The sequence below is a fragment of the Maniola jurtina genome, chromosome 19, assembly GCF_905333055.1.
Source record: "Maniola jurtina chromosome 19, ilManJurt1.1, whole genome shotgun sequence".
Classification (NCBI taxonomy): Eukaryota; Metazoa; Arthropoda; class Insecta; order Lepidoptera; family Nymphalidae; genus Maniola; species Maniola jurtina.
Genome location: NC_060047.1, coordinates 12173921 through 12186965, shown reverse-complemented (window position 1 = coordinate 12186965; position 13045 = coordinate 12173921). Strand labels below are relative to the sequence as shown.

Genomic DNA, 13045 nt, shown 5'->3' with positions numbered 1-13045 from the left:
AAATCTATGATCGAAGACAAATTGCAAATTACAGCTAAATGGGCATTTTAGGGCCCTTCTTGCCTTCGTTTTGAAAATATTCTTATTCAACGAAAGAATCTTAATATTTAATAAAAATTAAAAACAAACATGATTATTTTAATAAAATAAAAATACTTATTTTTCATTGCTTACTGTGCCATTCCAACTTTCAGTTTCAAATAAAACTGACTTGGGTAATATAGGTAACATAGATTACTTTACTCTATAGTCACACCATAAGACGACTCATTTGTAAAGTCAAAATGCCGTCACGGTGAATGACATTACAAAATCTGTCTCTTTTCCTTTAATCTGATTGTACGAAAGAGTAAAAGAAAAACAAATATTATTGATTGAAGTGATTTGACCGTTGACACTTACGGCTGTGTATTTAAATTGCTATCGTTATTCCTTGCGTCTTCTCGCTTGAATCTCATTAATTCTAATCTAAAATAATTTATTCAATGAGCATTGAGCGGCAATTGAAACTGATTTTGAGTGAATAGATAAAATAGGCTAAAAGATTATCCCGAGATTTATTTGGTCAAACAAATTGAAGCAGATATTTGACCGGTAACCTAAACGGTCATTCAGAGAGAGATCAACTTGAGCCGGTCAGCAGTCTATAATCTAATCGATCCTCATAATCTCAAAGGCGATTTGATACAGCGCGAATTAAATTCACCGCAGTTGTAAACGGTAGTGCGAAGCGCATAAACGTATTTAGAAGTTGTGAAACTATGAAGAAAATTGTGATTTTCGGTGCTACCGGCATGACCGGTCTTTGTGCTGTGGAGGCGGCATTAAAAAAAGGTACCTAAGTAAAAAACTAATTTATTTTCAAACATTAATTAAAATAATAATTGTAGATGTACTTAAATTATAATTACTAACAATTATCATAAAGTTAAATATTAGTACCTATTTATTAATGGACAGACCTTCTATTCCGAAGTTTATCCAAGTTTAAAAATTAATATCAATTAACACATGAACTAAATGTTGTGCTTCAGGACAGGGGCCTATTCAATCTTATATATTGTTATATATATATTGTTTCATTATGAAATGATGATAGTTTAGTGGTTAACACTTCAGCCTCTGGTTTGGGCGGTCCAGGATTTGATTCTGGGCATGCATCCCTTACTTTTGAAGTTACATACATTTTAAGCATTGGTGTATGTACATCAATGATTTTAGGCAATTAAATATCACTTGCTTTAACAAATAATTAAGAAAAAAATATTCTCGCAGGATGTGTGTGCATTCTGCTCTTAGCCAGTAAGATGGACTGTGGCCTAAACCCTTCTCATTTTGGGAGAAGACCGGTACTCAGTAGTGGACTGGCAATCATATTATTTTTTATTTTGTGTATCTTTAATAAATGTTCCTAGTTGATGTCACAAACAAGGAATTTAATGTTTCTTTGTACCTATTTAAATGTTTTTCTAGAAATAAAAGATGCAAAAGTGTGTTTGTCCTTCAATCACACAGTAACAGAACATTTTTTTTGCATAGATATAGTTAAAAACCATAGAGTGACAGGCTAATTTTCTTAGTCCAGAAAATTAAAGAGTTTCTGCAGGATTTTTAAATACCTACCTAATTCTATGCAAACAAAGTCAAGGGCATTAGCTAGGCAAATAAGAATTGTAATTGTATTATCGTTAAGTAAGAAGTTACTGTAACTAATTAAATTCAGTTGGTGTTGTTTTTTTAATGGGTATGATTAACATATTTTATAATGTATGAATGATAAATAGAACCTCAATTTTAAACTGAAATAAAAACAATTTAGGTCAACAACTCTCTTAATGTAGTTATTTTAGTTGGTCTTTTATTTTTATATATATAACAAGATGATGCCCGCTAATTTGTCCGTGTGGATTTAGGTTTTTAAAAATCCTTTGGGAACTCTTTGATTTTCCGGGATAAAAAGTAGCCTATGTCCATCCCCAGGATGTAACCTAATTCTGTACCAACTTTCATCAAAGTCGGTTAAACGTTTGGGCTGTGAAAAGCTAGCAGACAGACAGACACACTTTCACATTTATAATACTAGTTTATTATGGACTAGCTGACGCCCGCGACTTCGTCCGCGTGGATTTAGGTTTTTCGAAATCCCTGGAAACTCTTTGGTTTTCCGGGATAAAAAGTAGCCTATGTGCTAATCCAGGATATTATCTATCTCCATTCCGAATTTCAGCCAAATCCGTCCAGTAGTTTTTGCGTGAAGGAGTAACAAACATACACACACACACACACACACACACACATACAAACTTTCGCCTTTATAATATTAGTGTGATTGGCTGAACTGATTTTCTTGAATTATAGCTAAGAATATTCTTGATCCACCACCTTTCAAACAAAAAGAAAAACTAAATTAAAATCGGTTTATTAGTTTAGTAGCTACAATGTCACAGACAGATACACACGTTAAACTTATAACACCCTTCTTTTTGGGTCGGGGGTTAAAAAATAATCATTCTTCATCCAGGTTTAGAAGTCCGCGCATTCGTCCGCGACCCATCCAAACTGCCAGATGACATCAAGGATAAAGTGGAAGTGTTCAAAGGTGACATCCTCGAACCAGACTCAGTGGTCAACGCGATCGAGGGCATGGATGGAGTTGTCATTGCCATTGGGACCAGAGGCAGCCTGGACCCTACCTCGGACATGTCAGAGGGAACCAAGAACATCATAGAAGGAATGAGAGCGAAGAACGTGAAGAACGTCTCTGCTTGCATATCAGCGTTCTTGTTCTACGAGATTGACAAGGTGCCGCCTCGGTTTGTGGAGGTCACGAAGGACCATGAGAGAATGTTCATAGAATTGAAGGACAGTGGACTCAATTGGATTGCTGTCTTCTCTCCGCATATTTCTGGTAAGAACTTTCAGGGTTCCATATATAGTTCGCGACAGGTCGACATGGCAATCAGGGTATGAGGCGGGGGAACGCCCCGTACACCCGTAGACTCACTGTGGGATAGCGCGTGGGTTGTGAGTTTGTGCGGGGCGTCCCCACACCGATTGCTGTCGACCTGTCGCGAACTATACCTCAAAAGGAAAAACAAAACCCTTATAGGATTACTTTGTTCTTAGGTAGGTATTAAGTTGAAATTAATATTAGGTGTGCAGACTCTTGAAGTTGTTAAAAAATTAAGCTTCTAAGTCCACATAATTAAAAATAAGGCCATTTAATATATTTTGACACTCGTAAACAAATTAAAACAAAATATTTGTTTTGATTTGTTTACTACTACTATTTGGTACTTCCCGCTGACCTAGAATCATGGGTAAGACGCAGTCTTACAGCACAAAAAAACCCTAAAATCTTTCAAATCGTTAATCCCATTATTTTTTAGGGTTCCCTACTTCAAAAGGAAAAAGGGAACCCTCATAGGATCACTTTGTTGTCTGTACTTGTCTTTAGCCAGTTTTTTTAGATTACAAAATTAGATTCGCAGTTGGGAATTAATTCAAGCAACAAAATAATTACACGTATCCTTTCAAGGTATGGCACCCTCGGTACGCGAGTCTGACTCCTGCTTGGCCGCTTTTTACCATAGAACCACAAGGCAGGCGTACATAATTACGGAATAATGAGTCGACATTCCACTGACCCGTACCGCTTCCAAACCAAGATATTGCCCTTCCTGCCTACATTTTCCCATCCTTTACAATATTGGGACCTTTAAAAGAAAAGTGAATGGACAATACATGTATCTTCTAGACAGGCGCGCTTCACTTTAAACTTTAGGTAGGTATTTTTTTCACGATATAAACAAAAAAGAAAGGGTAACTGACTGATGAACGATACAATACTCCTTAGTATTGTATCGTGAGGAACCCGTCATGGATACCACCGGCCCAGGGGAGCACAGTGGTTATGTCGGACTCCTACCGATTAAAAACCTCACGAAGTTCCATCCCACCGTCTGCGTCTACTGCGCCCTCTGCTCGGGATACTTAGAGGGACGCGCGGACAACACTCCCTCCCTGCCAGGCCAATTAGCCCTGGCCCATGAAGAGAAATTGTTACCCAGGATACACCAGCCCAAGTGCTGCTGTTACCCGCAACACTCAGGCACACAGGGAGGTTACCTGGCTGGTACCTTATCAATCAGTCAACCTAAGTTAAGGTTTTCTAAGACTGTTTCGTAAATGTTGACTAAGTCTAAGGATGTCTCATTATGTATTTCTCGTAACTAAGGTCTTTTGGGTTTCTCAAACTGCCAAGACTCATACGATGTTTAGACGGCTAGTTTCTTAACAGTCCAAGTCTTGTCTTAGTAACGACTTAGTGCGCTCTTAAAACCGTGTTCTTCTAATTTTTTTAAAACTATAAATAAATATTTTTCCTCATTGATTAGCGCGTCATTTTATATCTCACATACCTAATGTTTTCTAGTCTGTAGTGAAATAAAAATTCAACTGTTTATTTCAAATAACCTATACAACAAGGATTTGAACCTGCGACTTGATAGCAAGGATAGGTTGAAGGCGCGCTTAATACCTACTACCTAAACCTATCTACCAGATTTTTTCCATGGCTACAGATAATTTTTAGTCCGTCTATATTTGCGAGTGCCAGCAGATGGATAAAGTAAATATTGGTATCGAAGTCTACTGACGCAAAACAACCTTGATTAAACATTACGTCCGAAACATACGGACTGGTGTGTCAACCAAGTCGGATCCACGGAAATATTATTAGGAAATCTCCAAACGGGAAACTCCGAATGATGTCTTATAATTATATCTCTATGGATTGACCACATAAAAATTGACAGCTAGGTACCTTCTACCGACAGAAGTGAAAACTTTTTGTGAAATAGGTACTTATAGTGCTTTTTTTGGGGTTTTCAAATAACTTATTGTAGTATCAAAAACCGGCCAAGTGCGGGTCAGACTTGCGTACTGAGTGTTCCGTACTCGGGTATTTTTTCCGACCTTTTGCAAGATAAATTAAAAACCATTATGCATAAAAATAAATAAAAATCTGTTTTAGAATGTAGTTCTAAGGTACATGTAAAGCCCTTTCATATGATTTCCCACTTGGTATAGTTATATTACTTTTAAAATTGAAAATAGGGAAAATACTAATTATATTATTGTTCATGAACACATTTTAACTTTTTTTTGTGATGTAACCACAAATTCACGGTTTTCGGATTTTTTCCTTTAGGTACTTGTGCTATAAGACCTATTTACGTGCCAAATTGCATAATTCTAGGTCAACAGAAAGTACCCTATAGGTTTTCTTGACAGACACGACAGACAGACGGATTGAGAGACACAACAAAGTGATCCTATAAGGGTTCCGTTTTTCCTTTTGAGGTACGAAACCTTTAGAACTAAAAAACTTTCATTTCTATGTATTGAAAGGACTAGGATTAGATGTTTTTGTTATTAGTTAAGTGTTAAATTGATTTGCCCCTTCGCGTCGGGCAAATGGCAATGTCTGGTACATAAATTGATAAGATCCGGTCGTTGTAAGAACTTACAGGGCAAGGACCTAGCTTGGGAAAGGGGATAACGCATGCGTAGTATAGTTAAACTGCATGCTTAGTTGCTCGATCGTTCCTCTCTGTGTTGGGGACAATACGCAGAGAAACTTTCAGCTTTTATAAAATAACGAACGTCTGGCACGCGCTGGCTCTTACTCCATTTCTAGAACGTGTCTTTAAATAAATTCAATTAGACTTTTACAAGTACTTTTGAATCGTCAAGAGCAAGTAACACTCGTTCGGAATGCCTTTCCTACCAAGAAGAACTAGCAAGAAACTCGGCGGTTGCTCTTTTCAAATGAAAATCAAACTACGTTTATTTGGAGCTCGCTACGGATAAACTCCTCTTCATAATCACGTATGACCATTACAATTTCTCTCAACAGATGACCCGAGCCGGGAAATCATCGTGGAAGTCAACCCGGAGAAGTCTCCGGGCCGCGCCATATCTAAATACGATCTAGGCAAGTTTCTAGTCGACTCCTTGACTGAAGAAAAGTACTACAAGAGCGTCATAGGGCTGTGCAATGTACCACAGCAATGATTGTGAACCTAGTTCAAAACGCTTAGGTTGTGGATGTGTGCGTGAAAGTATGTGATGACCCTGATTTTTCTCTCTCGATTTCACGATTAAGCTTTGGTCAAACCGGACCTCGCGCGGGATGCGGGATGTTAGTAGCGCAAAAGTAATATTTTATTCAATGAAAGTGTATGAATTTGTTAGTGATTCTCTCAAATTTTTGTAGTTTTAACAGTTTCATTTTAATGTTTGTAACTATTGGGCTGGCATAATAGATCATCTAAACAGCCTCTTAAAAATATCAAATAATATAGTCATTTAAGTATTCAAAGTGGTTAACACTCAGTGATATAAAAACACTACACTTTTGGAATGACAATTCTTGAATTTAATTGTAACTAAAAATAGTAGTGAAGCGTTGGCGATATAATTAATTACGTTAACTTAAAATTAGAGCAACGAGGGTTTAAACACGTCCTGATTTATTCACCTACTAGCCGATGCCCGCGACTTCGTCCGCGTGGATTTAGGTTTTTTGAAATCCCGTGGGAACTCTTTGATTTTCCGGGATAAAACTAGCCTATGTGCTAATCCAGGATATTATCTATCTCCATTCCAAATTTCAGCCAACTCCGTTCAGTAGTTTTTGCGTGAAGGAGTAACAAACATACACACACACACACATACAAACTTTAGCCTTTATAATATTAGTGTGATGCGCCCGGTCTTACCAATTGACCATAAGATTGCCAAATTACATGGTCTTTTTTGGTAAAAAACAATGTTGTCAAGTAACTTGTCGACATATTTGCTAGACTGGCCGCTTACCAGCGATATAAATGTAAATCCCAGTCTTTGGCCGCTACACTCATTGTTACGTTCCGTCATTCAGTCAAGCTTTTAGTTTGCACGCTGTAGAAGATGCCGCAACCCGCGCGGGATTTTGGTTTTACCCAAGCTTTAACATGTTACATTTAAAAATTTCAAAGTACGATTTCGAATGTTGATTGTATTAAATAAGTTTCATACTGCCCTAAGTAAATTAAACTTTTAATTTCTATTGCTAGAAATATTAAGTAAGTAATTCACAAATTACTTATACACGCTTTAACTGTACTAGATTTTCTTTGCCAATATTTAGGTATGAATGTTATGTGAGTAGATTAAAAATTGTACCTATATGCTTATTTGCCTTTAGCTATAAAACATATTTATTGCAAAAAAAAAACTGTCTGCACAATTAATTATACCTACATACTTATGAATTATGATGGCTATGTTTTGCCAATTTTGTTAAGTAAATGGAACTCATTTTTGTACGAAAAATTGTATTTCTGTACTTTATAAGTAGTTATGTCTTACTTTGAAGTTACTATAAACTTCAAAGAAATAAACGAAGGTTGTAATGAAATTTGTTTTATTTCATTAATTAAAGACATCATTATCATCATTTAGAACGTCAATAGCTCAACGGTTGAGGAGCGGACTGAATTCTGAAAGGACGGCGGTTCAGAGCCCACCCGTAGCTTTATTGTCGTACCTACTCCTAGCACAAGCTTTACGCTCGGGAAAGGGGAATATTAGTCATCTTGGAATGCTAATAATCTTTTTTTTTAAAAACATGACAATCCATCGCCGGCTCACTAGGTACTGAGGACAGGTCCCCGACAGGTCTCAGAATTAGTAGGGTTTAGACCATGGACTACCATTAGACGCTGGCCAAGTACGGATTTGACACTCCTTGGAGAGCATATGGAGAACTCTCAGGTTTCCTCACGATGCTTCCTTCGCCGTTAAGGGGGATGCGACGGGTCTGCCCGCTAAATTCATATTCAATTTGGTTTTTCACAATTTGTAAACTAATACGACAAAGTAGGATTATGGCACTTTAATAGCGCCAATGGCAGTATCATCCTCACAGAAAAATCTTTACTTGAAAGGGTCCAGTTTAATAAATTAGTTATAAGTAGTATCAACTAATTTGTGAGTAACTCATGTCAAACTCATTATTTTGACTAATTTCTTAAAATGAACACTTTCAAGTAAAGATTTTTATGTAATCCTGTGAAGATGATACTACCATTGTCGGAATTAGAATGCCTACTTTGTCGTATTAATTTACAAATTGCGAAAAACCAAATTGAATTTAATTTTCACGGGCAGACCCGTCTCATGCACCTAAGGGCCGGCGCACATATGGCGGAGCGCAGCGCAGGCATGCCCGCGAAGTTTTCTAATCGCGTGACACATTACGCGAATTTCTACCAGAGAATGCGCGAGTATCCGCACGGATCCACAACTGATTTTAGATATTATTTCAATGAGGACAATGTCGATAATACTTTGACTGTCAAAAATGCTCTGCGCTGCGCTCCGCAATATGTGCGCCGGCCCTTAAAGCAAGTGTTATTAATTGCATAAAACGCACAAAACTTCGAAAGTTGAGAGGTGCGTGCCCGGGATCAAACCTTGGAACCTCCGAATTATGTGATCCTCTTGAGATCGAAGTCAACCATTAAATTAGTTTTTACCTATTTTAGTTTTTTTCCAATTGATGATAAGTGTGAAGGTAAACTGGTTGAGAAGTAGGTAATTTTCAAATAAAAAATTAATTGATGTCGGTAACCGAGGTCGAATAATGTCAGTAAACAGACTTTGTTGTTATTGATACGTGGCAGTTACAAGTGTAAATTAAAAATTTATAATACCCCCGACAAGCGAAGGTTACAGTAACTAGAAAAGAGCTTTCAAACGGCTGAACCGATTTTCTTGGATTATAGCTAAGAACACTTTCGATCAAGCCACCTTTCAAACAAAAAAATCTAAATTACTAGGTATACTACTACATTCTAAAACAGATTTTTATTTATTGTTGTGCATAACAGTTTTTGATTTATCGTGCAAATGTAAACTTTTTCAAGTGCTTTTGAATCGTCAAAATAATCTACCACTGGTTCGGAATGCCATTCCTACCGAGAAGAACCAGCAAGAAACTCGGCGGATTCTTTATACCTATCTGTTAAAATTGTTTTTTTATCGATAACAAGTTAGCCCTTGGCCGCGTGCTCGCCTGATGGTTAGTAATACAGTCTAACATATTATGTAGAAGCGGGCTAACTCGGAAAGGATTGGAAGTTTTATTAAACCCATATACTTACCCTTAATCGGCAACGTACCGGAACGTTATTTGGCGTTGCCGCCAAGCAACGGCTTTGCCAGTAGGCTAACTAGCTACGGCCGAAATCTCCCACCAGATTAGGTTGACCAGTTCAGACGTAAAAAAACAACAAACATACAGCCCTACTTTTGGATTTATAAAATTCCAGTATGGTTGGATACATCGGATTCATAAGATTATAATAATACATATAAATACTTACCTACATTATTACAGGTAGTAAGTATCTAGGTATTTGTAAGTATAATTTTATGCCGGTAGTTTATGGTGCTTTTAAATGAAGTAGGTATTATCATAAAACTAGTTTTAATTGCAATGTGTACTTATATCAAAAGATGGAATTGTGCAGTAATTATTTCAGAAATATAGGTAGGTACCTACCAAGGTAAGTAGCACGATTTACTATCACACTAATATTATAAAGGAGAAAGTTTGTATGTGTGTGTGTGTGAGGGTATGTTTGTTACTCCTTCACACAAAAACTACTGGACGGATTGGGCTGAAATCTAGAATGGAGATAGATTATACCCTGGATTAGCACATAGGCTACTTTTTATCCCGGAAAATCAAAGAGTTCCCACGGGAATTTTAAAAAACTTACATCCACGCGAACGAAGTCGCGGGTATCAGCTAGTACTTGTATATACATAAACGTACCTAAGTAGGGTCTGGGGTTCGATTCCGGGCACGCACATCTATAGGTAGTTGTGTGTTTTACTTTTAAGCAATCAAATACATTTGCAGTGAATGAAAATATCATGAGGAAACCTGTAGTCATCCGTGATGTTCTCAAGGTTCCTCTGCAGGCTGCGAATCTGGACTTGGTCAATTAGTGAATTGGTAGTGGTAGACTATGTCCCACTCATATCATTCTGAGAGGAGACCCGTTTCTGTAGTGTGTTGGCGATGCGTCGAGATGTTGAAACTTGAAAGATTCGCCTCGCTCAGTCAATATAAACCGTAAGGCCGTAGACACATACTTGTGACGTTCTCTGAGCTAGGTAGGCTATTAAGATTCTCAAGATTCTATTCTATTGGTTCTGTGCTTCTTCGTCGCTCTATCTGTCCAGACTTTAAACAAAACTGCGGGTAGTCAAGAATGATTTATTTACTTGATAATAGGTGTTAATACCTACCTATACGGTTATAAATCACTTTCGTTATACCGGAATGTTCCATAGGTACTATTCAAAGTTGGAGAGTTGATCAGACTGTTCACACTGCTTCGGAAGGTGTCCATCGAGTCCGGGTAAATATCCGTCCCGCTCAAATACGTGCAAGGACTCCAGGGGTACCGGATTTTTACTATTTTGGAGTCCGAATATTCCACGAAACTTGTAAACGATTCCACAGTCCAGGAATCAAAGGTGCTCTCAATTTCGCTGTAGGATTTCGCTTTAGTTTTCACTTTCAATTTACTCTTACTCGTAGATTTAAGAGAAGTTACGCTGTTCAAATTAACTGAAATACTTGATTTTGGCTCGTTTCTTTCTAGCAATGTTACCGTGTTAATGCTTGTGGAATTCAATTCTGATGTAACTCCTCCAATGGATGTACTGGACTCTGGATTTAGAGTTAGAGAGGTCAAAGCCATAGTGTTCATAACAGTTCCAGAATAAGTTTCAATCGTTTCGTTTATGCTCTCGTCAGACCAAGATTCAGTTGTCCAAGGAGTTGGTATCATACTGAGGGTGTTATCTATACTGGAAGAACTTATTTTGGATGAAATAGATGCCTCAGTCGTATCAGATTTTATTGAAGCGGTCGTTGATGACTTGATGATCCGTGGTGAATTAATTTCTGGTGAGCTAGATGATAAGGCTAGGCTGATGGAACTGATTGGTGTTAATTCTTTCTTTATCCTGTAAACCTGGTAGAATCCGATAAAAATATGTTGCTTTTGAAATAATCTGGGCAATAGATGTTCGCTAACCATTCTAATATAGTTAGGATCGCATTTAATTTAGGTGACCTTGATTAGATCGTGTCTGTAATAAAAAGATTAAAAATATTTATAATATTCTATACAGCACATAAAATAAGAAATGAGATTTGTAGATGAACCAGAGTAACATACATACATACCTATAACAGAACGAATTTCGAAATAATAAGCAGGTAGGTAAGTATAGGACATAGGTGTAGGTACTTAAATGTCAAGGGTTGTAAAGCTGAAGTGGAAATTCGCATAACGCGCTCTGGAACTAATTATGTTGGGTATTAGGTACTTTTAGGGATAAAAGGGAAAGCGATCGACATAAATCAAAGGATTAGCAAGCCGAAATGGCAATGGATAGGTCATCTCTGTCGCAGAATCAACGGCCGATTGAGCAGACGTGTTCTAATAAAGACAGACGTAAAGACCACGTGCCGGTAAGCGCCGTGTAGGACGACCTCCAGACCGCCTTGACCGATGACCTGAAGAAGGTGGCGGGGAGCAGGTGAATGAGGAAGGCGGTAGACCGTATTAGTGGCGCGATCTTGAAAAGGTCTATGCCCAGCAGTAAACGCATACGGGCTGATATATTGGATTATAATAGGTGTGCTAACCATTTCATTTGTCAAGACTACGCCATGTGTATCTTCGACATCATAGCTAAAGGATAGCAGGCTGTTGCCGCTTCTATAATCCATCTGTAGTCTTCCAAACACTCCACAAACATCTGGATGTAAACGAACGGGTTCATTTTTGATGGACACCCTCCACCATCTATTTATTTCTTGAGCATTTGTATGATTTGTGGTTGTTTTTTGTATTTTTATAAAGTTTTTTCCATTTGCTTGTGTTTTGATTTTGCAGTTTTATTGTAGTGACATGGTAAGCATGCAAGTGACGTTTTTGACAAAAATTAAACGTTTGACCGTTTGACAAAACTTTAATAACACCGGTCGGAAAGTTCCGAACCAAGGTGGTAGTAATTTGGTGGGTAGCATGTGGGTAGATTTACTAACATATCTTTACATAGACAACGTTCTAGTGACGTCATTCACCGCTGTATTACGGCCGCTACATGAGGAAACCAGAGCATAACGGACCATAACGGACACGGCTTGATCCATATCTATAAGCATACAATTGTACTTAAACTAACATCATAGTTATCTTTATATCTTGCTGTAAATGTAAGTTTGTACCTACCTAATCGCAAAAAAAAAAAATGTGATAAGTACCTAAGTATAACTAGATACCTACCTAGGCACAAATTAACAATTTTACCTACTTATGATGTGCGAGCTTATTTGTTGCCTAGTTGCCTTTCCTAATTCTAGGACCTAGGTCAACGGGAAGTACCTACCTACCCATAGGTATACATTTTCGAATGTTTAAATGTGCGGCATGACCGAATTTTTCAATTGCATTGACTTACAAGCTTGATTTTTTTATAACTCCAAGGGACTTTAGACGTAGACTTTATTTTATACTAGATGATGCCCGCGACTCCGTTCGCGTGGATTTAGGTTTTTAAAGATCTCGTGGGAACTCTTTGATTTTCCGTGATAAAAAATAGCCTATGTCCATCCCTAGCTAACTCTGTACTCGTCAGAATCGGATGAAATTTTGGGCCGTGAAAAGGTAGCAGACAGACAGACAGACGCACTTTCATATTTATAATATTATTGAATAGTATGGATTAACTTGATACCTCCTCCATATGTTCCTGAGAAAAAAAGGGACAGACCGACGGAAAATGAAAGGATACTAATATGGTGTCCTTTTCCTACGAAACCCTAAAAACATGCTCGAGTTACCTACAAGGTGAATGAATAAAAGATTTTATTTGAAAAAAAAACTGTTTTTTATTTACTTTGTTT

General features: G+C 37.5%; 2 protein-coding genes across 3 annotated transcripts; one reads left to right on the top strand and one right to left on the bottom strand.

Annotated features, from left to right (window-relative positions):
- The first annotated feature begins 407 nt into the window (after positions 1–407).
- Positions 408–6421, top strand: LOC123874749 (flavin reductase (NADPH)). The gene is made up of 3 exons (XM_045920235.1): positions 408–834; positions 2522–2908; positions 5921–6421. Exons 1-3 carry the CDS (start codon positions 762–764, stop codon positions 6076–6078), a joined length of 618 nt encoding a protein of 205 aa, XP_045776191.1. The 5' UTR covers positions 408–761; the 3' UTR covers positions 6079–6421.
- Positions 6422–10316: 3895 nt separating this feature from the next.
- LOC123874711 lies at positions 10317–12085 on the bottom strand. 2 transcript variants are annotated; one of them, XM_045920189.1, is made up of 2 exons: positions 11783–12085; positions 10317–11102 (listed from the first exon to the last, which is right to left on the bottom strand). In XM_045920189.1, exons 1-2 carry the CDS (start codon positions 11864–11866, stop codon positions 10377–10379), a joined length of 810 nt encoding a protein of 269 aa, XP_045776145.1. In that variant the 5' UTR covers positions 11867–12085; the 3' UTR covers positions 10317–10376. The 2 variants fall into 2 exon arrangements, with proteins under 2 accessions (XP_045776145.1, XP_045776147.1); XM_045920191.1 differs by having other exon boundaries at positions 10317–11220; positions 11783–11870.
- Between the last annotated feature and the right edge of the window lie 960 nt (positions 12086–13045).

Coding starts and splice junctions, on each gene's coding strand:
- LOC123874749 (XM_045920235.1), top strand. CDS start 762: ATGAAGAAAATTGTGATTTTCGGTGCTACCGGCATGACCGGTCTTTGT. Junction 835..2,521: donor GGAGGCGGCATTAAAAAAAG/GTACCTAAGTAA, acceptor TTCTTCATCCAG/GTTTAGAAGTCCGCGCATTC. Junction 2,909..5,920: donor CTTCTCTCCGCATATTTCTG/GTAAGAACTTTC, acceptor TTCTCTCAACAG/ATGACCCGAGCCGGGAAATC.
- LOC123874711 (XM_045920189.1), bottom strand. CDS start 11,866: ATGGATTATAGAAGCGGCAACAGCCTGCTATCCTTTAGCTATGATGTC. Junction 11,103..11,782: donor TAGTCTTGACAAATGAAATG/GTTAGCACACCT, acceptor GGATTCTACCAG/GTTTACAGGATAAAGAAAGA.